Source organism: Oxyura jamaicensis, chromosome 10 (genome assembly GCF_011077185.1).
Source record: "Oxyura jamaicensis isolate SHBP4307 breed ruddy duck chromosome 10, BPBGC_Ojam_1.0, whole genome shotgun sequence".
NCBI lineage: Eukaryota > Metazoa > Chordata > Aves > Anseriformes > Anatidae > Oxyura > Oxyura jamaicensis.
In genome coordinates, this window is record NC_048902.1 from 20,019,949 (window position 1) to 20,046,236 (window position 26,288).

Genomic DNA, 26,288 nt, shown 5'->3' on the forward strand with positions numbered 1-26,288 from the left:
CATGTCTGAGAGCGGGGAGCATAGCGTGAGCGCTCCCTGCCTCTGCGCACACGCGCCTTCAGAAATGTTTAGGCAGAAGGACTGTAACGAGCAGGGAAGCTATTAAAATGTCAATTTAGAAAGGCAAACGTAAACAGTAAATGTTGCTCTTTGCTGTCGTAAATTGGTTTGAAGAATTTCCTGCCTTGTCACTGTCAGATATAAGATTAATTTTGTTTTTCTCATTGCTCTTGCTTTCCACAAAAAGCATGCACATAGACATGATGCAGAAATGGTGTTAAATGTTGGGCACAACAGGGAACTTGTGGACTTAAAGCTCCTGTTCCCTTCATTACTTGAGATCGGTCGTCTCCCTTTGCCTCAGTTTCCCTTCTTCAAAATGGAGCAAATAATTATTTGGGGGCACTGAGACAACTTCGTGGAATTGTATCAAGCACTCGGTACTGTGTTAATGAGGGCCATATAATTGCATAATTACGTATAAAATGTTTGTTTTTTTTCAGGTTATGACCAGCACTTTGTGGTATAATGATGTAAGGAGGGAAAACTTGCGGTGCTTGTACACCGCATAGAGTTTCAGCATCGCGAGCCATATTTATACTTGGGGATAGAGCACGGTGTAAAGGCCGTATTGCAGCATCTTTTTATTAATAAAGTTGATTTGTGCAACCTTCAAGTTTTGCCCCGGTACTGCAAGGAAAGACAGATGCCACGGTAGCAGGCAAGCAGCGAAGTGTGACTTCTAACCCTTGCCCACTACGTGACCGCAGCCAGGAAGGGGAAGCAAGATGCCTACCGATGCTGGTGTGTGTGAAATGTGATTGTCACAGCACTCACATACCCTTTCCTGCAGACCTCTGAGCTCTGCGGGGTTGTGAACACAGTCATCTGCTCCACTTGCCCTTTCTTATACCTTGCTATTTAGAGTAAGAGGTGTAGTCGTGGGCAAACCTCGCTTCTTATTAGGCAGTGGTTCTGCTGGGACTGGTTTTCTGTGAAAGGCAGCTCTTCGAAGGTGTCACTCGTATCGCTTTTCCCCTTTCCTGCCTCCTCTTGGGGAATAACAAACTGGATCCCTGCCTCAGGCACAGGAGGGAGAGGACTGCATAGTCCATAGAGAAAGCCAGGATTAAAAGTAAACAGGTTCCTGAAGTGCTAGGTTAGGGTGGTTTGGTGCAAAACACCTCTTGATGCCATGTGGAGTTGTCATGGGTCTGTGTGTGTGCCAGGAGGGATGCTAGCAGTTGGGGTAGCATTAGATACCTTGCAGGTGTTATGAGGACGATCAGGGAGGATTTTCAACTTGAGCTTCTAAATTGCTTAGTGTTTTTTTTTTTTAAATAAACTAATCCCAGTTTTCACAAAAATTGCAATGAAAACTTGACTTGCCCAAGAGTCATGAGCAGATTAGTAGAAGGAAAAGAGCACTAAGTAAACATGTTTATTGGGCGATGTATTTTTAAAGCAGTAAGTATGATCAGTGAGTTATATTTTGGAATCGTGAATATTTAAAAAAAAAATCATGGGGTCAAACATTTGGTCTCTCAATGATTTCAATCATTTAATTTTGGTCAATGATTTTGTACAACTCCGTCTCATGGGAGGGTCCCATCACAGCACAGAGGATCTTGTAGTAGCATATATCCTAAATTGCCATTAAATTTTCTCAGAATCTCAACGTGTAGTATTCTGACATCTGCTAAGGAAGGCATTTCAGATGGCATTTCAGATGGCTTTTTGTCTTGCACGTATGGATAGGACCACACCACGACAGCAAAAGGCGATGGAAGATGGAAGAAACCAGGGAGGGATCTCGCTCCTCGCAGAGCCAGAAGCCTTTTCCCCCTGTCAGCGAGGGGAACAAGAGAAGGAAGATCCCAGGGGATAGTTTACAGGAGAGGAGAGGCTCTTGTGCAGCAGCATGGGAGAGAAGCTGGGTGCCTGGCCTTGACTGCACTGTGCTTAGCTCTAGGCCCTGCTGCAAAGTATTTAATAGAAGTGAGGATGTTCCGTACAAAGCTCTTACTTTTGTCCTGTATAACCCTTGCTTCTGGCTGTAAGAGTTTAAGCAAGGCTGAAACTCATGCATTTCACAGAAAAGCAAAGTTTTACTGTAGCGTGCCTTAGCAATATTCTCCAAGATAGCGAAGCAGTCTGCCAGTAGGATTTTATGTCAGTTATAAATGTTAATTACTTTATAATGGTAAGAAAAGACATCTCTTACTGATACAACTGCATCAACAAGAGGGCTGTTGGTGAAAACGTGATTACAAGAACCAGGCTTCTTAATTCACGCTGCTGTGCCAATCAAGATGTCAGGCCTAGCTTGGTAAAAACAAAAGATAAAGGAGCTGAGGTTTCGCATTATGAAAGTATTCACCCAGGAGTTAGAGCTGTGCAAAACCAGGCCAGAGCAAAACAGAGCTGCACAACGATGAGATGCTGTACCACATGCGGAGCTGAAATGTGTCTGTGTGTGTGCCTTGTCAGCAGAAATACCGTCCTGGGGGTAAGAGAAAGTCACAAAGTTCTGTACGGGATTGCTGCCAATTTGAAATATGGTCTTGTGCTTGCTTGCCTACCGGCATGTGACACGAAGCCCATATGTTGGTTATAACTGCAGTGAGATCATGGTTAAGAGTGAAAGGCCTTAATTGCGTAAACAGAAACAAAACGTGGGTAATAATTGCTGGTAGAAAGAACAAGGATAAAAAATGTTTTCCTGAATTGCTTTTAACCAGTAACACCCCACATGAAGGAGGGTTTGTTCTTTGGGAACGCAGTTCCCACAAGAAGTGGTGAATGCATGCAGCCCACAAGGCTGACAAGGTCAGAGCAGCGTTTTTACTGAGGCTTTTTTTTTTTTTGGGGGGGGGGGGCAATGCAAATTGCTTCTACTTCATCGCCTTCATCATCTTTAGGGATCATCACTGGTGCGTTTTTCTTCAGTGAGGAAAACGCAGGTTGACGTTTTGGTGGTGTGCCACCTGTTAGGGCGGCCAGGTCAGCCGACGGTGATGCTGACCTTCGTTTGTCACCTCCCCGTGCTCGCTCATTAAGATTTCCTTCAGTCTGGTAATCTGTTGTGAAATGCCATCTAAAAGCCTTTTGTAATGCAAATGAAAAACAAAACCCAGCAATGGTTATTTAAAAAGCGTGGTACATTTCTACACAGCGTGTGGAAGATCTTCCCATGAGAGAATGTTATATGCCACCTGGAAAAAAAAGTATATTAAAATGAACTTATAGAAAGAAAGCATGGACTGAAGTGACCGCGTTGCTGAGCGGTACCCAGCTGTACCCTGCAACTGTGGACAGGTCCTTTCCTAAGTAGCTGGTGCCGAGCGGGCTCTGTTCTCCAGCCTCTATTATTGAAGCCTGCACCTGTGCTCCTTGCCAGGCCGCTCGCTTTGTTCGTCCCTAAAACTCATGTCTGTGCTAGAACCTGCTTTCCCAATAGATGGGCTTCGCTCCTGTGCTGGCACAATTGCTTTATCGTGCCTCTAAAAACAGCCCATTGTGCCTCTCGCCTTCCTGTCTCTGGTTCTTTGTGCCTTTTTTCCGTTTCTAGATCTTGTATTAGAGGGCTCGTCCCGTTCATTTCAGGGAACTGCAGACTCCCCTGGGGCTCAGTTTCTTTCGCTGGGGACAAATTGTGACACTCTGCCTTTTTTTCTCAAGCTGCCACCGATGGCATAGCAGAGGCCAGGTCTGCTCGGGGTGCCCCACGCTGCTCCCCCTTGCTCTGTCCCTTGGTGTCAGCCTCCTCTGTTACCGCTCTAGATCGAAAAACTGGAGCATGCTAGAGATAGGAATCTGTGGCTAGACAACAGCGTGTTTTGGGTTTTATCTTTGCCCTATCATGGCACTTTTGGCCTAATTAATCTCCTGAGAGGCAAATATGGTTGTTACCAGCTTCTCGGGGGAGATTTCGAGGGCTGTTACCTTTTGTGCTCTCGATAGAAGGCAAAACCCTGATTCCATGGGATGAGTTTTTCAGTTCACTGGTGAACGCAGCTATTTGTTTTATGCAGCCTAATTATTGCTGGGTTCTGGAAGGTAGGCTCTGGACAGCCATACTGCTAAAATAAACACGCTGCTGAAGGAAATCAGCTTGTGGTTAATTAGCAGCACAGAGGATGAATATGTATCAGTGTTCAGATGTTTGAATTGGAAGCTCTTTGTATGACTTTATAGGCTTGGATGCGCTAGCTTTTTTTTTTTTAAATGCTACAGGGCCACTGAAAATGTATTTTTAAAAGCTTCTTTGAAGGCAGCTTTCTGTATTAAGCTGATTGAACTGAGGGCCGGTGATGTCATTTCCCTCAAACTTGCTGCAAAACTCTCCTATAAAAGCATGTTAGGAAAACCACAGCAAAATGAGAGAAGCGAAGGCATGTGCCCAAGGAATAATGCCATCAAAGGCGGAATAACAGCACCACTCCTGCACCACTCTCACACCACTGCCTGGAAAGGGCCCAGGCGTTGCCCAGAGGAGACATCTTAACATCTCCCCTCCTTCCCAAGTCCCATTTGTGCAGCGCTGCCACTTTTCAGGAAGGGCGTCTGGAGGATTCCTGTGATCCTGACAAGAAGAAAACAGCCTTGTTGTAAAACAGCCTTGTAAAACAAAATGTTCCATCGAGAGCGAGTTGGCAGCACCATTGTGTGCTTTCTTTGAAACGTCCACGGACTTCAAGTAAGGCCCTTCGCATCCGCCTCGTCTGCGAGCTCCTTCGGTGTGGTTTCTTTCATAGCATCCTTGGCTTTTTTATTATTATTATTTATTTTCCAGGTGCATGCCCTCTTCAGATAGAGCTCCCAGCACGCTAAACGTCATCGCTTCACATGCACGGAGCGAGCCCTGCCAGGAACGCTGCTCTTGAGCAGCAATGCATATGGAAAGTCCTGGCGTTGTTACTGTGGAAGGAGCCTTGTGTACAGAGTAACTCACACTGTGGATGTGGGAAAGCGACCAAGTTTTAAAAAATATACGTTGCTAAATTTGCCCACACGTGTTGTAAACATTCTGTGTAAAATGCAAGTCAGAGGGGTTTGATGTTGCAACAAAGACGGAGTAGAGCGAAGTAATCTTAAAGAAGGAGTGTAATAAACACCTCTGGTCATCTCTTCCCTCCCCAAAATATCAGGCAGGCCGGTTGTAGAGCGGTGCGAGAGGAGTGAGCTTGCGCATCTCCTGCAGTCTGCCACGCTGAATTTTGGGCAAAGTACACTTGGGGATTTCACTGGTAAGGCTGAAGGATGAGTCTATGGATTTGGGAAGCTTGGGCTAGGATTGCTGAAATGGGTGTACGTCCAAATTAAGTCTGTTGAAACCTGAGAATAAGTGGCCTGCTGGTGGCACGGCTGAGCTCTGCGGAAGTCCGGGATGGGGCCGAGCATCTCGTGTGTGGTGGCTGCACGTGGTGCTGGGCAGCACAAAGCCCGGTGAGCTCCCTGAATCGAGGCTGTTGGCTTTGTCCCAGAGAGAACGGGCCTTCTGGATGGAGGACAGGCAGGGGACTTACTGACCTCCTGGCTGAGGAGCCCTGTGGAGAGCATAGCAGGCTGCAGGGATGGTGACCCAGTACCACTGTGAGAACCCAACTGGTCCTTTCCACAGGCTGGTGTAACGCCAGCAATTATTTATTTTTAAAGGAAAGGCATTTGAAGTTACCTTTTCCATTCAGCAGAGTTTGGCTTTGATTTTTTTCAACTGTTCCAAAAAAGAAAATGAAATGTTGACTTTAAGCACCTCTGTTAAATACTCAGGAGCTGTGAAAGTGCATATTTCGTGAGGGAAAGTTGTGTTTTTAATGCGGTAGTTTGCATTTATAGGAAAGATAAACCTAGTCTGAAGTAACATTTCTCTAAGCCTTTTTTGGTAGAATTTGATCCGTGGTTTAAGCAACTGTAACTGATTCCAGGAACACTTCAAAGCAGGCACTTCTCATTGGCCATTTGCAAAATCACCTTCCGAGACTGAGGCTCTGGAAATGCATTTATTCATAGAATATGTCTTGCATTAGTCCTCAGTTGGCCAATAAAATTATCTAAGGCATGTCTGAGGCAGCTACTAAAAAGTAACTTAAAAGGCATTACTGTTCTGGTGAAGATGATGCAATACACTCGGGCTATTATCACTCACAAAGTAAAATTAAATGCATTCAAATGATTTTTCTTTTTTTCTGAAGGAATGCGATTAATACAGAGCTTTAAAGAAAAGTCGCTCTGAGTAAAGGCTGATCCTTCTCCATTTATTGTGCAAGAAAGCTGAGGTGAGAGGAGAGAGCCTTCACCCGCCCGGTTGCGTAGCCCAGGTTTGCAGGCAGCGCAGAGGAAGTGACACACGATATTCCACGTTGGTTTTCCTCATCTCGCAGACAAGGCCTACGATTGTCAAGTCTTTACAGCAGGAAGCAACATGCTAAATGCGTTGGCTTTTGTTCAGATAGGAGAGCAGAGTGGGGCTGAATACTGTCTTTAAATAAGCAGGCGTAGCTGTTGCCGTGACGCGTGTTAGTGTTGCCTGCTGGAGTTGAAATAATAGGTGCTCGCAAAATAAAATATTTTGTGCTTTTTTTTTTTAATACTTCATTATCTGAGATAATGGCAGTGTTTTAAGATTTCAAAGCCTCTTACATCCCACCTGAGCAAACCATTTCAGTGCTTCCTCAACCCATCCCCTTCCTGCAGAGCCCCCTGAGTGCAGGCTTCCATTTAAGCACAGCGTTAAACTGCTGGAGCTGATGCACGACCTCTAGCAAACGCTTAAACGTGACACGGGCCGGGTGCTTCTGGAGTGCCGACCTGGCTAACAGGGCTTGTTCGCCCAGGACCACGCTGGGAGCTCTCCGAGCCCATCAGCAGGTGAGAACGGCAGCGATGCCGACGGAAGCAGGTGGCTGCGCTGCTCCGTGCCTGCTCGTGACAACCGGCACGCCGTCCTCTTCCAAATCTCTGGCTTAACAGCCCTCTGGAGAACGCGTAGTGGCTGTCAGAAAACAATTAGGAAGCCATTACGAGGGAATGCTTTTGCCAGTCCAGCACTGACGCCTGCTGCCGGATGCACCTTAGCTGATGAGTCAGGAGCACGCCAGCCACAGCCGTGGTCGTGCGAGGATTCCCCGGGTGCTGGTGCGCAGCCTGGCCCTCCTCCAGCCCTCGCCTTGTCTTGTTTCCGATGGTCTTTGCCATCGGAAGGATCTGGCCCAGGAAAATCCTTTATGCACAGTGCTCTTTTTTTTTGCTGTGCGAGCCAGAACTCGGTGCTTGCTCACGGGTAAGGTGCTGTGTGTGTTGCCGCGGGGTCCCGGTGCTGGTCCCACCGCAGCCCTCCCGCTCCTCCCACGCGTGGGGAGCTGTGGAGGTTTTGTGTGAGCGGCTGTGCGGTGCGCAGGCATACCGAGCAGCCCTCGGCGGCTTCTGGGGGCAAGCCGTTTGGAGGTTTGTTTTCGTCTTCTCCGCGCCGAGGACGGAGCAGGGTCTTAGTGCCTCTCGTAGCTGTCTGCGCCTTTATTGCACCAAAGCTACTGAGTAGTAGCTGGCTGAGCAGCCGCAGCTTTTACGGCAGTGAAATTCTGGTATGTGGGAGGATGCGGCCCTTGTCGAAGTTTCAAAACCAGAGACAACCTTATCTTCCTTAAAAACAGGAGTAATAATGGAAAACAGATTAGAAAAATCCCTAAAGGAGACGTGATAATTTATCAAGGGTCATCTGTAAAAGAAAACAGAAAGCGTTGGTGCGCTTTGCTTTGCTGATACACACATTTCCCCACAGCCTCCTCTTCCTGATAATGTATAATTTTAGTTTCGTGTGCATCTCCCCCCTTCCCTTTTCTTCCCCTGCATTTAAATAAAAAACACTTTCCAGATTTGCCCACCTGGATTTTAGCACACGTGTTTTGAAAGTAAAATCTGGTGAACTGCAGGAAGAAGAATGTGGGGGCGATGCTTTTAATTTCTTTTCCCTGTGAAACCCTTTACACTTCTGGCACAGAGCAACCGCTCCTGCGATAGCTGCTCCGTCCTGTTGGCCCGTGTCATTTACCTGTTGCATCCTCTTGTAGATGGAAATCCCGTTCCCTTTGGGTCCGGGACTTTTATGCTGGTTGTGTGTTAGCCTCGATACTGGGGTTTAGTGGGCAGCGCCGTAAAGCAATTAGTCTCCTCAAAAGTCAGTGATGTAGAGGGCTGGACTGGAATTTACTGAATACATCCCCTGTGCAAACGAGCGGCTCTGCTCATTCCCTTCCTGAAAGGTAAGCGACCTGTCAGGTTTCGGGAACCTGACTTTGTTTGTCTTTCTGAATATCCTTTATGGCATAGAGCTTTCCTTTACGTAGCTCTGGGCAGACTGTAGGTCCTGAGAAAAGCCTAGCTTGTCTGAATGATTGCAGGTGTTTCGGGCTCTTTGTTTTAGTGACTTACCCGTAACTGCACTGAGTAAAATCAAGTCTGACACCCATTCCCGTGGTATGGAAGCTCTGCAAAGTGCTTCCCGTGTGCTTTCATGCTTCTGTAAGAGGGGACCTAACACGCGGACTTCATATAAAAGCATCTGGACCAACAGAGGTGATCTTGGTAAGATAAAAAGCCTAAAAGGTATCTGAAGGTTTTGAGGATTTGCGTCTAGTTCACCCAAATCTTGGCAAACTGTGTCTTCTTTCCTCGGGTGCCTGCGGTGCTGCAATCTTTTTTAGCCTTTACCATCCATTCTCTCGTTTCTGATAAAGAAGGGTTTTCCCCTTCAAGCTGAAGTTTCGCGGGTGGGAAGCGGGAATGCAGGAGGTGATGGATGATGCCTTCTGGCCCTTTTTGCTGGTTACTGCTCCAGAGAGAGAGGAGCCGGCGAGGGAAAGGAGCTGTCAAGGGCCCATGGCTTGCACGGAGGAGCAGGGCTGCCTTCGGAGGACCTGAAAACCAGCGCCGCCGGCAGGGACCCACGCTGCAGTGAGTCAGCACATCTCGAGGCCGGGCTTCCTGCTGCGCCTGCAGGTGCCGTATCAGAAAATGGATGGTAACGCCGCTTCTTCCTTCCACACCTCCTCCCCGATCCCCTGCTGCCCGTGCCGGAGGCGGCCCAGCCGTGCTCCCCCACAGGTTTGTGGCTCTCCCCGGCCAGCACGAGGTATCTGGGACGAGGAGCGGAGCCGCTCTGGGGCGAAGGCTGCAGTTTGTACAAACTGCTGCCCTACTTTTGGGATGGGTGGCCTGGTTTGTACAATAGTGCCAACGCGCATCGTGGTGTTTACAGAGCAAAGACAGGATGTGCGCCGGCCTGTCTCAGCGCATTATCTGCTCGTGTTGTATTTTTAGGCTCTTGCTTCCATGACAAAATATTCGGTGACAGTACATTTGCCTACGAGCCTTTGAAGGTCTGGTTTTGCCTCGTGTAAGAGTTCCGTTGTCTGGGATTCGGCAGCACCGCTACGTCCTGCGGGCCAGCTCCATCACGTTTCCAGAAACAAACTTCTGTGTTGCTTTCAGCAAAGCCACGGGTCCCGCCTTCAAAAGGGTGAGTTTGTGGCAAGCTGATGGGTTCTTCGTGCCAAACAAATCGTGGCGAGCACTCTGAAACCAATAGGATGTGTGTGTGGTGCTCTTAATTAGAATAAGCATAACAGGGGGAGCGGCTCGCAGGGGCTGCCCCAGAAAGCCCGTCTTGCAAGTGAGCCTCTAAGTAGCAGGGGGAAGCCTGCCCCGTGATCCTCCTTTCCTTCAGCAGAGCAGAAGAAAGGTTGGTGCAGGTCTCGGGGCTGAAATGCGAGAAAGTTGTGCTCGGAGGAGGAGGAGGAGGACAGATGCTTCTGCTGTGAAGAGCTGGGCCAGAACTGTGGAACTTTCCACCAGCAGAGAGAGAGCTAATTCCCCCAGCTCAGCAATTCAAAGCCTGAATGCAAAACTCATCTTTTCCTTGAGTAGATTTTTTTTTTTTTTTTTTTCACAAGCACACAATGGATAAAAATAAAATCTTCAGAACTAATCCAGCTAAGGATTTTCTTGCCGGCTGAGAAGAAAGAGAGACAGAAAGAACAATAAACACTTTGCTTCTCTTTTGCAATATCTGGTCAGTGGTCAGATACAAGAGGTAAAGAGGTCGTGTAAACACAGATAATTTGGATGGGGATACGCTGCGAGGTCCGGGTGGGAGATGGGAGGTTTTGGCAGCGACAGAACCAGGACAAAGCCGTGTGGGCATGATGGCTTGGACTGAAGGCAGACAAATCCTCTCCTTCAGTCTCATCTATAAATCAATTACCATTTGTTCCTTATTAATAATTTAGCTGCCAAGAATGTGCTTGTTGCTTTAGAAGGGGGGAAAAAACACAGACTGTCCCTGCACTGAATAGCTGGCAGCCTAACCGATGCAAGTCAGCACCCAGGGGAGTATCTGGAGAAAACTGTAACCATGGGCTGTATTAATTGCTTTAATATTTTTGCACCATCCCCTCCCTGTAAACCTTTTTCTCTGCTTGCATCATGGTGGTGGCGTGTGGCACGCTCCATTTATCTGGCCTTTCCAACAACATGAGTCAGTAAGGGATCATCCTTCCATCCCATCAGGGCTGGCAGCCTTTTCCGTGCCCCAGAGAAATGCTGGAAGCAGAGAGAAGGGGGTGGGGTGGGCAGGGAAGGAGCAGCAAAGGGGAAACTCGTGGGGGGTGTCCAGAGGGTGCCAGGATTTTGGGGTGGGGAGGGAGCTGCCGCTGCGATGAGCTCTCAGATGTGGGCTATAAAGAGTGCCGGAGTGCCTTGAGGACAGGGCTCTGGGCTGTTTGAACTTAATACTCTGCAGAAGATACCAGACAGATTAGGAGAGGAGTGTGATTGATGGGCCAGAATGATAATTTTAGCAGCTGTGTTTTTTGAGGGGTTGAAGGAACAAGATATTAAAGTGGTGTGCCAGCGAGGAGGAAGAGACTGGATGGGATGACATAAGGACAGGCAACTTGTTTTGGTTGCAGAGAGGAAAAAGAAGGGGTAGGGTGCTTTTTTTTTGCTTCTTTTTTGTTTGTGTGTGCAGGAAAGGCACAAGTAGTGAGCTCAACAGCAGCTGGGGAGGCAGCTAGGCTAGGGTGGAGCAGCGGCTGCCGAAGGTGGGTAGGTTCCTAGGGTTAGGTTTAACATCTCAGCACGGTCTGTAACCAGGTCAAACATTGTCATCTCTTCTGTGCTAGGCTTACAGGAGTTTGTTCTGCTTTGTTTTATGACACTTAGACCTTAAAAGGCCACCTGTGTGGTTTTCCTGATAAACGAGGAATTGTTTATTTCACCATCACATTTTACAAATCTGTCCCCAAGACAGAGTCCTGGTGTGGCAGAGCCTTACACCAGAGCCCTCAAGAGATAAAAGGATTTGTTTCTTCTCATCAGGCTATCAATCTGAGGCGTTCCTCAATAGGAATTGTTGCATGTTTTTCAATCTTACGACCCCAAAGCCTGCTGCAGTGTTGAAGAAGGATTCTTGCCGCATCAGAAATGGGAGGACGGCGAGAGGTGGCAGGGCTGTGCGCCTCGGCGTCACGCAGCAGGTCAGTGCCAGGACCCAGCTCCTGAGCTCTGTGTTGGGATCCGTTGCGGTCCCCCAGCACGCTGTGCACTGCTCCTTTCCCTGGGAGCAGCTTGGAGAGATTTCAGGCAATTTGTCCAGGTAAACGACGTTGTCTGCAGAGGTGGAGGTTTGGGAACGGATAAGGCAAGTGGAGAGGAGCTGGGCTTGCCGGTGTTTAATGTCTCGTTGAGAGGGGGAGTTGGATCCTGTTCCATCCAAAGCAGACAGTTGGTGCAGACTCTTAGTAAATAGACTTAGTGCCGTGAGGAGGAGGAGGTGTGCTTGGTCACTGCCTGTATTTTAGAGCAATCAAATTTGTTTCGCGGAGTTGTTTTTTGAGGACGGAGTGGGCGTGTGGACCAAAGGCTTAGTCACAAGGGGAGGGGAAAGAAAACCGTCTTGACTTGTGAAATCAAATATTTGTGACTTCTCCCACATTGTTTCCCTATCTTCCTATAGCTCCTGTCCGTAGCCACTTGCTGTAGGAGCGAGCTGTGCCGTTGGGGCTTTGCGTGTCTCGTATCCCCGTTTGTACCGCTCAGGTGTCGGGAGCGGATGGCCTGCTCCCCTGCAGCCTTGCTCACCTGCTCTCCCTCACACTTGCTCAAGCCTCGGACAGCCCAGTAAGTATTTAGGGAAGGTGTAGGTAGTGAGACATCTCCCAATCAACAAGACCTGGAGGGTGCTTAAAAAGGTGTGGATGATTCACTGGAAGGCCCTCTGTTCTCTGAGTCACTGCTGACCCGGGGACCTCGCAAGTGCATTATGCTGCTGGAGAGGAGACATAAAAAGAAGGCCATAATTGCCTGTTACCTCTACGTGTCTCATCGTGTTGTTTTAGAGAAGCTGGGTGGTGTTCCTGGGTCTCCTGTCTGCAGTTCATCTTGAGTAGTTATTATGGTTCGCTCCTCAAGTTACCCTCGAGCTTTGATTTGGAGCGAGCGGTGGTCTTCGCCCTGCCCACGAAGGTGCTGCACGGCGTGGTGTGAGCTGCTTGGCAGCCTTTTAGTGCTGCTCTTCTTGGCTCTACTGCAGCGATGGATGGATCTATCTGCGTGGTTATGGGATGGAGGGAAGGTGAGGAGAGTTTCCTCACCCCTTTTCCAGGTGCCAAAACCACACACAGCAGCCCAGCCAGACTACCGTGTGGCTGGCTTTAGAGGCACCAACTGAGAGGGCCCAAGAGGAAAATGAGGTAGAAAAACCTGTCTCATTTCTGGAATGCCACTGATGGTTTTCCAAAATCTGGCTGATAATGGCCGGCAGTGTCACCATTACCCTGGACCAGCTGGCAGGGACGCCAGGCGCTCGTTCCCCCTGCATGGCCGTGCCCTACCAGCGTTGGACGGTGCAAAGTTGGCATGGAAATCAAAAGCAGCTCTAAAATGTACTCGGGCTTTTTCAAGTACAAACTAATATTTACCTGTGAGTCTACTTCCCCCCTTGATCCTCTCTCCTTGGCAGGCTCTAGATCTGTTTCTGTTTTAAGCTTAATGCTTCGGTGTTGATCCAGCGGGGTTCCCAGGATGTGAACATTAAGTTTTCTTTTTAGTTTGGAGAGAGAGGAGGGGGAGACGACAACAGGGAAGCTACTTGAAAACGTGTCTGTTACTTAAATGTGAGCTTGCATGCAGCTGATATTTTCAGCTGTTCATTATGGACACCTCATGGAAAACTTCTGAAAAACATCCCATTTAGGAACCGTTCCGTCTCCCGTGGTGGTTGAACGGTGACTTGTTTTTGTGTTGTTGTTTTTTTCTGGGCGTTCTTTAATCACTTCTTGCCTCGAGTTTTTATTACTACTGACATTTACATAAAAATAAGCTATTTGTTTATGTCGATTCGGCTGTTCTGGCCACTTGCTTTTTCCTGCTCCTTTTTATGTCACACCAGCTGGATTTCCATGCAAGCGACGGTAACGATAAAACCTTTACAGGAAAGGTACTGTGCACGCACATGCTTCAGATCCTGTTTGGATGATAAGAATGACTTAGCGTGATACCGATACGTGCTTTATGGAGCTGTTATTCATGCCGGGTGCTGCGCTCCCACACATCCTGCATTAGTCAGAGTTAAGCACAGAAATTATACATCCTCGCTCCCAGCCCTATCACCGGTGCAGAGCTGGTGCAGCTTAGGGCAGGGGAGGATGGAGGGTAGAGGGAAAACATCTGCGCCTCGTGCTGCTTTCCTGCAGGCAGCCAGTGAGGGCCGGAGCTGTCGGTGTCCCACCAGGAAAACGGTGTGTCCTGATGGGGTCTGGTGAGCAAGGGAATTCCTCGTGCCTTGCAGCAAGGGGAAAGTGCTGAGGTTTGGGTGTTTTTTTTTTTTCTTATTTTTATTTTTTTTTAACCATGATCTGTGATTTAGGAACGTAGCACTGGGCTTCCATGGTTATCGTGGCCGGAGGGGAGGGCTGAGGGAGCTCCTCTGGCTGCACAGCACCTCTGCTGTGCTCCTCAGCGGCGAGTGGCAGCCTGAAAAAAACCCTTTCACCTGATCTCTAGATTCACTAGAAGAAAGGAAGCTTTCAGGTAGGCCACATACATGGCTTCCTTTTTTTTTTTTGATGTTAAGTGCTTTTGGTGGGGAAAAAATAACACTTGAGCCGAAGCCTTTTCCATCTCTCTGGTACAAATAATGCTCTTCTCATATTGTATAGAAGCAGTCCCACAAAATAAAACAAACTAACAGACCAAGAGCCCGTAACACCCCCTCCTCTCCTGCCTGCCCTGCTCAGATGTGCTGTAAAAGCTGATTATGAGAGAGAGAAGTTTACAAAGTTGCTCCCCCCACATACACACGAACCCTTGCAGAGTCCTGACTCTGCTTTCACTCGTAATTACAGTCATAAGGGACTGTAAAATATTAACTTCTGAGGGCTTTTAATGAGGCGTTCCATCTTAAATCCGCAGCGCTCCCCTAAGACATCACGCTCTCGTAGGTTTACTTTGTAAGCTGGATTTCTCCTGCGTTGCCGGTGACTCATAATTAAGGAAGTCGGAGCTGTAAAATTAACACAGCCCTCTTCCACTCCCCTTTTCACCTCTCTCGCGGGGCACGCACACCTTCTGTTAACTCCTCGTGGAAACTCGCAGCCTTGTTTTGGTAGCGGAGGTAGCTCTTTGTCATCGGGTCCGTGCGAGCGGAGGGGAAAGGCTGTGAGAATGCTGTGTGTGACGAAACGAGAGGCCTGCACATGGGAAGTGATTCATCGGCAACTGATTCATTAACAGCTCGCGGGACGCCGGAGTGGGTCGGAGGCTGGGAAAGCTTGGAAAAGAGTGGTGGTTAATCGCTGGGGACAACGGCAGAGACTGAAGGCGAAATAACCCAGACTAAAGTGCTGTTTTTTTTTTTTTTTTCTTCTGGTTTGTTTTGTTTGAAACAATCTGCATTTCATTTCAAGCGACGAGCAGGCCCTCGTGGCGGAGCCGCCTGAGCACACGCAGCCCTGCTGTGGGATGGATCCCAAAGGATGGCCCCGAGGAGGGCTCGGGGTCCTGGGGCGAGGGCGAGCGTCTGTGGGACCCCGTCCCCGTGTCTGTGCAAAAAAAACCCGTGTCACTTAGCCCTGGCTGTGCAAAAAAACCTGCTGGAACGGCTCCAAAGCCATGTAATATAGAGGCAGAATTAATGACTTGAGGATTTGACAGGCCGACATAACTCTAGGATCCTATAGATCTGTGGGATGAGCACCTGAGCTGCTTCCGAAAATGGGAGGTGGGCACCCCGGAAAACTGCACCCTGGATCTTGTTATCCCCGCGGGGGAGGCACAAACACAGACCTTGAAATAGCAGCTTTTCAAATTACAGGAAAAGCAGCAGCGTTTTCACTATATAATAAAGAAAATAACAGCAATGAGCCTCAAGTAGCCTCAAACTATTCCAAACAAGATAATTGGAGGCTGTCGTGCAGTATTTTTAGTTATATCTGCTATAAAGTAAACATGTTCTTTGCCCAGGACCACCAAAAATGTTTCCATACGAAATGTTGGCTTTGTCCCAACCTGATAGAATGCGCAAACATTTATCTGAGCAGTCAGTTCTGACTCCTGGTATTTATATGAAGTCTCTCTTGGAGGCACTGGCGATTGTATATGTTGTGAGGGAGCGTCCAAGGCCTTAAAACTGTCATTTTTCAGCACTCGTGATGATAATCCTCCCTGCTTTTGTTAGCAGCCGGTATATTTGGGGCAGCAGTTCTCGGTGTGAGACTTCTGTCTAAACACTGTGCAGCGCCTTAATTTCTTTTCTCTTTGGGCAATTAAGAAGCACATTCATTCCATGGTTCCTTTGCTCTGGTTTTACTTAGGCTATATCCACAGCTGATGCTAATTTGCAAAGTGCTCCTGGCTTCAGTGAAGCTATGAAGATTTTTTCCTTAGAGTATCAAGAAGATGGATGCTGAAGCTAGATATTAAATGTGAAGCAGTGGAATTGCCGTGGAAGCTAACACAGTAACTGAGTTTTGCAGCAGCTTTTTTGTTGGGTTGTTTATTTGTTTGGTTGTTTTTTTGTGGTGGGGGGGGTGTTACTAGATGGCTATCAGCTCCCTGTGCTCCAGTTACTCAGTCTTTCTTGAAACACATTTGTTTTGAATACCCTCTGCATTATGGAAGGTAACCTGAATGTCTTTGGCATTTCCATCCATCCATTTTCTCCTCACGAAACTCCTCCCCGCACAGAAACACACCGCGCCGTCAGTATGCCTGGAATCTCCTCGGAGGGAGGAAGCTGCTGGTTCGGTTGCGTGTTGTTGCTTTTTGGATTTCACATTTGGAGTTAGACGCAGGGTTCTGGGAAGCAGTGACGAGCTTATATGATAAATGGGTTTCCAAAAAGGCATGCTCCTTGGGAGAGGCTGAGCTCCTTACTGCGTCTGTCTCCTCCACCCCCGGTCCCCTGAAGGCTCGAGCTCAAATAAATTTAGATGAGTCTGACAGATTTGGGCAAATAAAGTTTGCTGAAATAAACAAAGGGACCAGGACTGCTTAGGAAAAAATGTACTTAAATTTAGAGGGGTTAGAGAAATCATGCAAGAAGTCAAGTTTGCTCCACAAAAGGTAACTGTGGTAAGGGGCTTGGATGCAATACCTTCAGAAATACTTTGGTTCTCAGATGCTGCTTGTGTATTCTCTACCAATTTCTGTGCAAGGTGAACTAGTAGTAGTGCACTACTACCTTTTTCCCAAAATAAAACTTTTGGCTGCGAGATTCCTGCTGCAGGTACTGGGAGCAGCATCCTGCCACCTGAATTCCCATTCATCGCCTTCCTTTAGGCATCAGGAGTAGGAGCGTGTGTCTCCTCTGAGAAATGCCATCCGCCTGGCAGATCCGAGTGTGATCAGACAGGTGTAAATGGCAGAAGGATCAGGATGCATATTGGGAAGTTCAGGACTGGGCTCATGATTAAATAAGCCTTAATTAAGCAGTAGGATAGATTGTGGCTGGTCTGGGGTAGGGGGCAGTGAAGGGCATGCACGGTTGGGTCTCCGAATTAGCCATCTTCTGTGGTACTGGTGGTGAGGAAAAGGAGGAGGTGAAGGATGTAGGGCCATATAAATACAAAACATGTACAGGTAGAAGAAGGGGCTTTGATAGCCCGTAGCCAATGTCCTGTAGCTGTGGTGTAAGCAGAAGTGGTGTAAACAACAGAGAGATTAGGAGAAAGTACAGAGGAAAAACAGATCATGATATTACATGAGAAAGCAAGATCTATCCATAGCTTTAAAGAAATCTAAATGAAACTAAGCTGTTATTTGCATGCCAGCATGGAGTAGAAGTGGGCACGTCTCGGAGAAGAGAGCTGCAGAGTGCAGGACAAGCAGGAGGCGGCTGTAAGGAGCAACAATGGACAGTTTATGGTAAACCAATAAAACGTACTCATGTCTGAATCTGAAATTAGACTCTGAAAAATATGGTCTCAAGGCACCTGCTAAAGAGCTTAGCATTACTGGAATCTTAATAAATGACTCATGCTGTCATAATCTGATCCTGACATCAACTCTCCGTGCTGTATTTCTTCAGCTTTCAAGTGGGGGCTGGGGAAGTCTGCGAAGCCTTGGTAAAGACAGAGATGTAAATAGGCAGCAAGGAGCACGCGGGACGTATTGGTAATTTCTGTCTTGTCAGCTCCTTTGCAAGCCCAGAACAAACGAGCCTAGAATAGAAGAATTATGCAGCCTCAGGAGGAACGGGATTTGCTCTCTACCTTTAAAATCTTTACCTGGTGCTGCAGGCTGTAGGCTGGAGCAGGCTCTGCTTGCGACTTGATGGCCAGCAGCCGCATGGAGCTGTGCCACCCACTGGCTGTGATCCTGTGCTTACCTGTAAGTACCCACGCAGCGGTCTGCCCGAAGGGTGCCGCAACCTTTGCACGGGTTCCCCGGGGTGCCCATTGCTTCACCCTGCGTGCCTTCTGCTCCACTGCCTCTTCTCCTGGGAGCAGCTCGGTGCGAAGGTCAGAAGCATCACAAGGGTAGAGGGGATGTGGTTTGCTTCCAAATCCAAAGGAGGGCTTGAGTGGGACGCATGAGCAGCCCAAACGAGAGCGGCCAGCACCAAAGTGCAGTGGTCTTTGGTAGCCTTGAGGGGGTAACAAGTCCTTATTCGTGGTGGGGCTCTGTTGCAAACTTCTGTTTTCTTTGGGAGAATCCTTTAACTTCATTGCCTTGGGGTAGTAAAAACTTATCCTTTCCACAGAAATGTGTTGCAGATTAATTAGAAGCTTGTTAATTCTTTTAATCTCCTATAAATTTACGTGCTAAGTAGAAGCATTACCAGTTTCCTCTATGGCAGTGTGATAACGTGCCTTGCAAGCCTCGGCTGGGCACAGTTACTTCTATTTCTTGAGCTTGAATGACAGTATTGTTAAAACTGCACCAGAAATTGGAAAATTTAGTGATGCTGAGCAAATTGAGGGGAAAGAGATGGCAAGGGTTCAGCTTTTGAATTACAAATGTGCTGCATGGGTCATTTTTTTTATTCAGTGTTTTTCATTTGGCCAGTATTCAGGGAAAGTTGAGGTTTTATCCAACTTTGCAGTGAAGCCCTGTGGATATTTCAGCGCTCCGTGCACAACAGCCAGGTTCTGCTACAAGAATAAGTGCTTGCTTTCCTGGTGGAGACCAGATGCGGGGCCAGTAAGGAACTACTTATCATGTTTTGCGCTCAAGAGAAAATCACAGCCTGTGGCCATAATTCCTGGTGCATTTTAGAGCGTACTGGTAACTTATTTGTCATGGTTTTAAAAAACAGCTTCTGCTCGTGGTTTTTAATAAGAACCCCATGGAAATGTGTAACTGAGACTTTGTCTTCCTGGTTGTTTTTCTCTTTTCCTTAACCCCTTTTTGCACATGCTGGTGTTACTGGATACTTGAGCACTGAGACGTTTTGCTCTCTTGCAAGATTAATGATGGCAATAGAAAACTGATGGGTTTTGCAAGCAGGAGTGAATGTGTGTGCGTGGAAGGGGAGGGGAAGCAGTGGAAAGGATCTCTGATCTACCAGAGTCCTTCTGAAGATTTCAGCCTTGACAGAAATAACCTCCAGTATCTTATTGCTTACATCACTTTGCATGATTTGTGCTACTGCATTCCACTGCTTTTAACTTCACTTTTAAAGGAGAATGAGTACAAGGAGGAGTTTTATTACCTCTCTGGAGGGAAGATATCTGCAAAATGCCTGATGAGGAGAATAAGTATTGTGTTTGTTTTTTTTCTTTTCTGAATCAGGATCTTACAAATTAAATTGGGGTTTAAAAAAAGAAAAAAGAAAAGAAAAAAAAAGACACACTGTAATCAGGCCTAGAAATCAAATTCCTGTTATGCCGTGTAATGTTCTCCTATTTACTCTTCGCTCTTTTTCAAACAGTTACAGAGGATTATTTTTTTTTTTAAATAATACTTCAGTGTTTTGTCATTCTTTTTTCTTCCCTTCTCTGTTTTTGCTATTAAGAGTCACTATTGCCCATTGTTCTTTCAGCAGCAGTAATAGGACAGTTTGGGGTAGCAGTTCCACATGTTGAACTTCCCTAGCAAATGTACCAGCCTGTACGGATGGATCAATCCTAAAGGTGTTCAGCCTGAGGGGCTTCTTGTTTGCTTCTCATGGCTACTGCAACGTTGTCCTGACCATGCCCTGTGCTGTTGTGCAAGCAGCTGAATTACCTGACTGCATTCCTGGAGCCTTGGTCTTTTTCCTTACTCATTATTTTTCATCTCTGGCTGTAACTGGCCTAGCTGTGGAGTAACCTCTCCCCTGGATGCTTCTTGGCCATGTGTGGACACACCATGTGAGTAGCTGGGTCTGGTGGGAACGAGGTGATCTTTAAGGTCCCCAACAACCGAGCCATTCTGTGGTTCTCAAACACTGCAGCCCTCAAGCCTTTGGCTAACATGCTCCCACACTCGCAGGCGGTTATAACTACAGGCTTGTAGATGACAATATCTTCTCACTCTTGCCCTGCAAGCTCAGGATATGTGCTAGTTAAGAAGGTGGCAGTGAGAGTCTGCATCACCCACTGGGGTCTGAACATCGGCGCTGTGAAAAGAAGAGTTCTTCCCAGCCTTTGCTATTTAATCCCACAGCACAGCATGGAGACACACATGTGTTCAGCTGCATTTGACTGGGAAGAGAGAGACACGATGTCCCACCAAAATGAGCTGTGCTGCTTTGGAGAACCCTCCAGCACTGAATTTTTGGGCAGAGAAGCTTTGTTATGTTTAGCAGAAATCCTGTTAGGTAGTATGGAATAATAAATATATCAAGTCAATTGTACATGGAGATCTGCTCAACACAGGCTGGTTAAAAGAAAGGTAAGAGGAAGGAACAGTTCTGTAACCTGATAGAAATTTTGGCATTTAGATTCTGTAAATGTTAATGAAGCCTGAATGTGCTGAGCTGTCAGCTGATTTTGGGAATGCTCCGAATCAGGATCAGACTGTGCTTCAGAACATGACTGTGACAGGCTCAAGGCTGTGTTGTATGGAGTTTTTTATTATCTGATTGTTCTGCACGTGGATGTGAGAGACGGACACGTGTGGGTTGTCCCTGAGGGCTGCAGGCTCAAGAAACAGTGAGGCAGTCAAATGCATCCTCAGCTGCGGTGCACATTAACAAAAGCATACACTACTAGCTCATCTCACACGGGCTTTGGGCATTCATCAAGTTCCCCCAGGAGCTGCTGCAGCCAGGGAAGGCCTTGGGCAGGACGAAGGCCTCTCACTCGGCAGTGCCAGGCCCATTCCTAGCTCTGCTATCCCTGAGACTACAGCCTAAATCATTTCTAAGTGTGATGACTCGGGTGCTGAGCCAGTTCTTGTGCTCCCATGAAGTGTTTGCACCCAGGAATGAGCATTCATCTAGCTAATAAAGACGTGGCAATTGATTGTGGTAATTAGAGTGCTGTCTAATTACCTCGGGCAAAAAGCTGCCTTTAGTAGAGCAGTGTTTGCCTATCTAATCTTGTGTCCCATCTCAGCCACAAAATCATTTGGAAAAAATACTCCTTGAGGGTTGAGGCAGGACAACAGAAGGAGATAAAGCTGCCCTGTCACTCAGCCACGTCTTTCCCAAGAAGATGTTGTTTTGTCCCAAGTCTCTTTACAGAGAGCCTGAGGAGAGGTTTCACAATCACAAGAATGGAATCAGCCTCCAGGGCTCTGGGGGAATGTCATTTCTTTTACCTTATCTTCCTATTGGGGGGAGAGGGGAGAAGGGGGAGGTGGTTGTGTTTGAAAATAAAACACATGGCTCTGTCATTTTAAAAGTCCTTTTAGATAAGATCATGAAGAAGTCCATCTCTTCTGCCTTATGGACAGCATTCACACTGTGAGCAGTGGCAGACAGCAAGCCCAACGTGCTCTCTGCTGATGGCAGTGAGTAGCTGTGATACCGACAATTGAGAGCTATCTCAGGCTTTTAGGCTGGTTTTGGTTAGATAGCCACTGTGGAGCTATTCAGGATTTGGGGGCTGCACAGACAACAGTGGCTTGGTGTCTCTGGCTGCTGTCTCCTGCGAGATCTTTGTCGTCAGAACTGCTCTGTTAACCTGGCTGGGCAGCAAGGGTCAGTGCATCCTGGGGCAAAACACCACAAGTTCAGTCCCTGTAGCAGCCATGATGTCCAGGTTTGCCATGCTGCATGTCACCTTCTTGGCATGGCTGTTTTAGGTACAACTTGTATCCCAGCAGCACGGCGAGTTCAGAGGACCCATGAGGAAGCATCAAGGCCTGATGCCGTCTTCATGGGTTTATGGTAGCTGCTTGGAAAGTGTGTGGAGATGTCCGTGTGTTCTTGCGTGGTTTCCAGAGAGTGAGTCAGGCATGTAGATGTACTGGCTCATCTCCTGTAAGACCTGATAGTTTTTGCCGAGAACCCCGGAGCAATGGGAAGAAACGTGCTTTGCCTCCCAGCTGGCTGGGAAGTTTGCTGTAGGTGGAAAGAGATTCTTCTCTCCTGGGAAATGCAGGCAGAGGGCTGTCCTTGCCGGTAATCTCAGTAAGTCATGCGCTCTCTGTTAGGCCCTCCCTGTATTTCTGGGATGTCCGTCTGTAATGTGCTGCCGACGGTGACTGGCAACTGTAAGAAAACTTGCCATGGTCATGTCTCCTGTGGACACTTGGAATAATCTCTCAAAGTCTTCTCTTTTCTCTTTTACCTTCACTAAGAGGCAAGGTGTCCTTCCAAGTGGGCAAAGATGGTTGAAAGTGGAACAGAAAAAAGTCTCGGTGTGTTCTTTGCTTCAGCTCTCTGGCCTCTTCTCTTTTTCTTCAGAGATTTTCACTCTTTCTCTGTGTGTGTGTATATTTTATAATACATATATTGATTTTTTTCACTCTAACAGGTATAGGGGTCGCATAGGTCAAGTGTTGCCCTCCCTGAAGTCAGTACCAGGATTCCCACTTCCACTCAAGATCAGTTCTAGACATTCCTGCCATCCTTTTGAGTCTCACCCAGAAAGCTTGTTTTCTGCTTTGTAGTTCTCAGAAGGAGCTTGGAAAATACACCAGATCCTCAGCTGGTTGGTTGCCCTGCCACAGAGCAGTCTGAAGAGTGGCATCCACCAGAGCTCTGGTTTCACGTGTAAAGAATGCATGGGCTGTACATAACAGAGGCACAAAATAAATAAATTCATGTGTGTTATAAATAGTAGCTGTGGATGTTGTGCGTGTTTCAGTGCTGTGATATACTTGGAGGTCTTAGATGTTTCGAAACCTGTACCCCCAGGTCCCTCGATGATGGTGTACACTCCTTGTATCCGTTACGTGTCCAGCTGTGTGATGTGCTTCCCTGTTCCCCCACATCAGGTGTAGCTTGACTCGGGTGTGCTTTGCCTTCCCCGTTGCTGCAGCAGTGTGTACAAGAGGTGTGCGTCTTACCAGGTTCTGCCAGAGAAGCTTTTGGGAAATATCTCCTAGGGCAGCCAAGATGAGCACAACCACTGTTTGAATAATTGTTTGTGTGTTTTGGTTTGGGTTTGTTTTGCTTTTCTAGATTGGCAGCCAACACAAAGAACCAAGGGAAATAATTCCGAGAAAAATTTAAATTTTATTTTTTTTCTTCCCTTAACCAAAAAAAAAAAATCATTTCACCAAAACCCTGAAGTGTTTTGTTTCAATCATTAAGAAAAGCAAGGGAAGTGAAGGGTTAGACTTCAAAGAAATTGCCTGGGGGCAATTCAGTGGCTTAGGGAGTGGAGCCCTCATTTAGGATGGAGGAGACCCTGCTCCAACTCTTGCCTCTCCTGGGGAGGATTTGAAGACGATTGTCTTGCTTCCCAGGAAGGCCTGTTAGGAACTGGCTATTCTGGGATGAGGACAGGATTAGGTGAAAAATGAGTTGGAGGAGACACGGGCTAAATGTAAAAACAAAAGCAAGCAATGCTGAAAAAACATTATTTACTTTCAAGCTGCAATTTGGAAAATGAAAGTGGAAGCCTCGCTTGTTTGTAATGCTTGTGAACACCATTTAAAGAAAAGGTACTTAGATTTGTGGAGAATTGTGTCGCAATTGAAATTCCTATGTCTCTGTATTCTAAAAGTCTGGTTTCATGAGCACCTATTTTAAGACTTGAACCCTTTAAATGCATAGCACAAAGTGTTGAGAGCTGTGCAAACAGCCTCTTTGCTACGACACGCACAAAGGCTTCAGGAGTACCACTGAATTCGTGTATTCTGACTTCGCGTAGCTTTTTTCAGTGCCTCTTTTCAGAAAGTTAATACATTTGGAGCGAGGCTGTTACACAGAATAGATGTTTTTGCCATTTTCAGAGACGTGCTCCCTGGCGTGAAGGCCGGGAGGAGAAGGCCTCTGTGCAGCCCTGTCTCGGCTGGTTTTGAGGCCTAGCGCCTTTGGGGATGGTGTCAGGACAGGGAGTTGGCTGGGCAGCCTCCAGTCTTCACGCTGGGCTCCCCAGCGTGGGGTTTGTTGGGATGTGGTCAGCGTGAGGTGTAGTAATGCCAGCCTACATCCCCATCAACTTTCTGTTCTGCCTGCAGATCGTTAGATGGCCGGCTGCAGGTATCTCACCGGAAAGGCCTTCCGCATGTGATCTACTGCCGGCTGTGGCGGTGGCCAGACCTTCATAGCCACCATGAGCTGCGGGCCATGGAGATGTGCGAGTACGCCTTTAACATGAAGAAGGATGAAGTCTGCGTGAATCCTTACCATTACCAAAGAGTGGAAACCCCAGGTACTGCTGCCCCTACGCGTGGAAACCTCAGCTTCTCGGTACCAGCATAAGGGATTTATAAGTGCATTTCTAAATTGAATAAAGCAGCAGGCGTAGGTTTTTAAAACCTAAGTGTATCTATTATTGATGATAATCTCTTACTGTATGCAGCAGAATAATTTATGAATCTGCACTCAGGGGGAAAATATCATTTAAAATCGATAAAAACCAAGTCGAGCAGGTTGTGTTGTTGCCAGCTTCCTAATGTGTCACTGTGCCCCAAACCAGCCCACATATAGGAGATATAAGTACAAACTACAGAAGTGTTGTGCATCCCTAGCCATTGGTATGGTTGGTTTTAAATTAAGGAAAAACCTTACTGTTAAGTAGATCTAAGAATAGCTCCCAACACATCTGAGCTTCCTGTTCTGAACTCTCCTCTTGCCTCTGAAAGAGACTTTCATCTGGAACTGCAGATAGTTTTGCTGCATGTCAGTACAAATCTGCAGAACCAGTCTGGATGTTTATGGTAATCCTACCTCGCTGTTTCATTTTACATGAAATTTCTTCATTTTGAATCATGTGATATAACTTCCTTCAAATGGTTTTTCAAGAAGACCTGTTTCTTTGCCTCAGAAGGGGCAGACAGACTAGGTGTGTTCAGCTAAGCACGTATCCCATCCCCAGCTGAGATACATTAAGAATAGCATCTTTAACTGCTGCTGTTATTTCAGAAGCAAGTATCAAATTGTGTCCCTTAATTAGCGACTTCAGTGTTGCATGTGTTTAAGGGTGTTACTCCAAACTGGTTTCTCTTCATTTTCTAGGGTTTCAGTCATTTTATTTTAAAGCTGCTAATGTTCTCTCTATTTTTTTCCTTTCCATTTGTGCAGTGTTACCTCCAGTGCTGGTGCCTCGGCACACGGAGATCCCAGCTGAGTTCCCGCCGTTAGACGATTACAGTCACTCTATTCCAGAGAACACTAACTTCCCAGCAGGTATCGAGCCACAGAGCAACTACATTCCAGGTACCGTATATCTTCCATCCAGCGAGCGGAGGGAAAAGGGTCATATTGCACAGTGAATCGTGTCTATGTATGCTAAGCTGGATGAGTAGAAAGTCTTTGTTTCTATCATTGCTGTGAAGCTAAGAAGTGGGAACCTTTATGAAAGCAGATGAAAGCTGTAAACGTAGACACACGGGAGTGCTGTTTATAGTTGTGTTTTCTTTAAACTCACCTCTTCCCTTTGGTCGTACATAGCTGGCTTATTGTGGAATCTAAAGCTGAATGTTCCCTTAACAAGTTTAGATTTGAATGAAATTCAGCCATTCTAATTTGAGTAGAACTCAGTAAATTTTTGATGGAATTGAGCTCTTCTATTTATGCATCTTTTTTTTTACAAGCAATTTACACCTTATTTGCATGGGCAAACTATGCAGCTGCACACCAGGAAAGGAAAAATATCTGGACAGAAAACTGTCGACACGGCTTAAAGTTTTATGGGACTGCAAATCCTGATTTTGTTTTTTCCCTTCTTTGTTATTCACAAGCATACTATGCCTATTACCCTGATTGTGCCAGCTCCTACCCTCAGAAGCTTGATGAAGAAAATTAATTTTTTAAAAAAATTACTTTGTTGTGAATGACAAAGTAAACATATTTGGTGTCTAAAATCCAGACTTTTTGTACAGTTGTAATGACAGCACGATCATTTTATGATTCTAGAGACACCCCCTCCAGGCTATTTGAGTGAGGATGGAGAAACTAGTGACCACCAGATGAACCCCAGCATGGATGCAGGTAAGTCATCTTTTGCCATTTGTAGCTTTTTAGGTCGTACCAGAGACTTCTAAAGCTTTTCTTTGAAGCACTGAAATTCAGATGGTGGTGAGAGTTATTTTATCCCTGTAGGAGTGCAAATGTAGCCTGACATCTCATGTAAAGCACAGGACAGTATGTTTTAGAGCTGCTGGTACACCCCGTTTCTGTTCTCCATTGCTAGATACTGCTAAGCAGGAGCCTGAAACAGTGGAGACACGCCTAACAGTGATAGTTT

The 26,288-nt window shown here is 46.9% G+C and overlaps 1 protein-coding gene across 2 annotated transcripts in view; it reads left to right on the forward strand.

Moving 5' to 3' along the window:
• The window catches only part of SMAD3 (SMAD family member 3), a 73,689-nt gene that overhangs the window by 28,247 nt on the left and 19,154 nt on the right, over positions 1–26,288 (forward strand). Inside the window, exons 1-4 of one of the 2 annotated variants that reach the window (XM_035336342.1) lie at positions 17,564–17,886; positions 24,058–24,251; positions 25,124–25,258; positions 25,958–26,032. In XM_035336342.1, the coding sequence (XP_035192233.1) occupies positions 24,167–24,251; positions 25,124–25,258; positions 25,958–26,032 (295 nt within the window). In that variant the 5' untranslated portion in view covers positions 17,564–17,886; positions 24,058–24,166. Of the gene's footprint in view, positions 1–17,563; positions 17,887–24,057; positions 24,252–25,123; positions 25,259–25,957; positions 26,033–26,288 lie in introns of those variants that run through there. The other variant, XM_035336341.1, reaches the window with a different exon arrangement.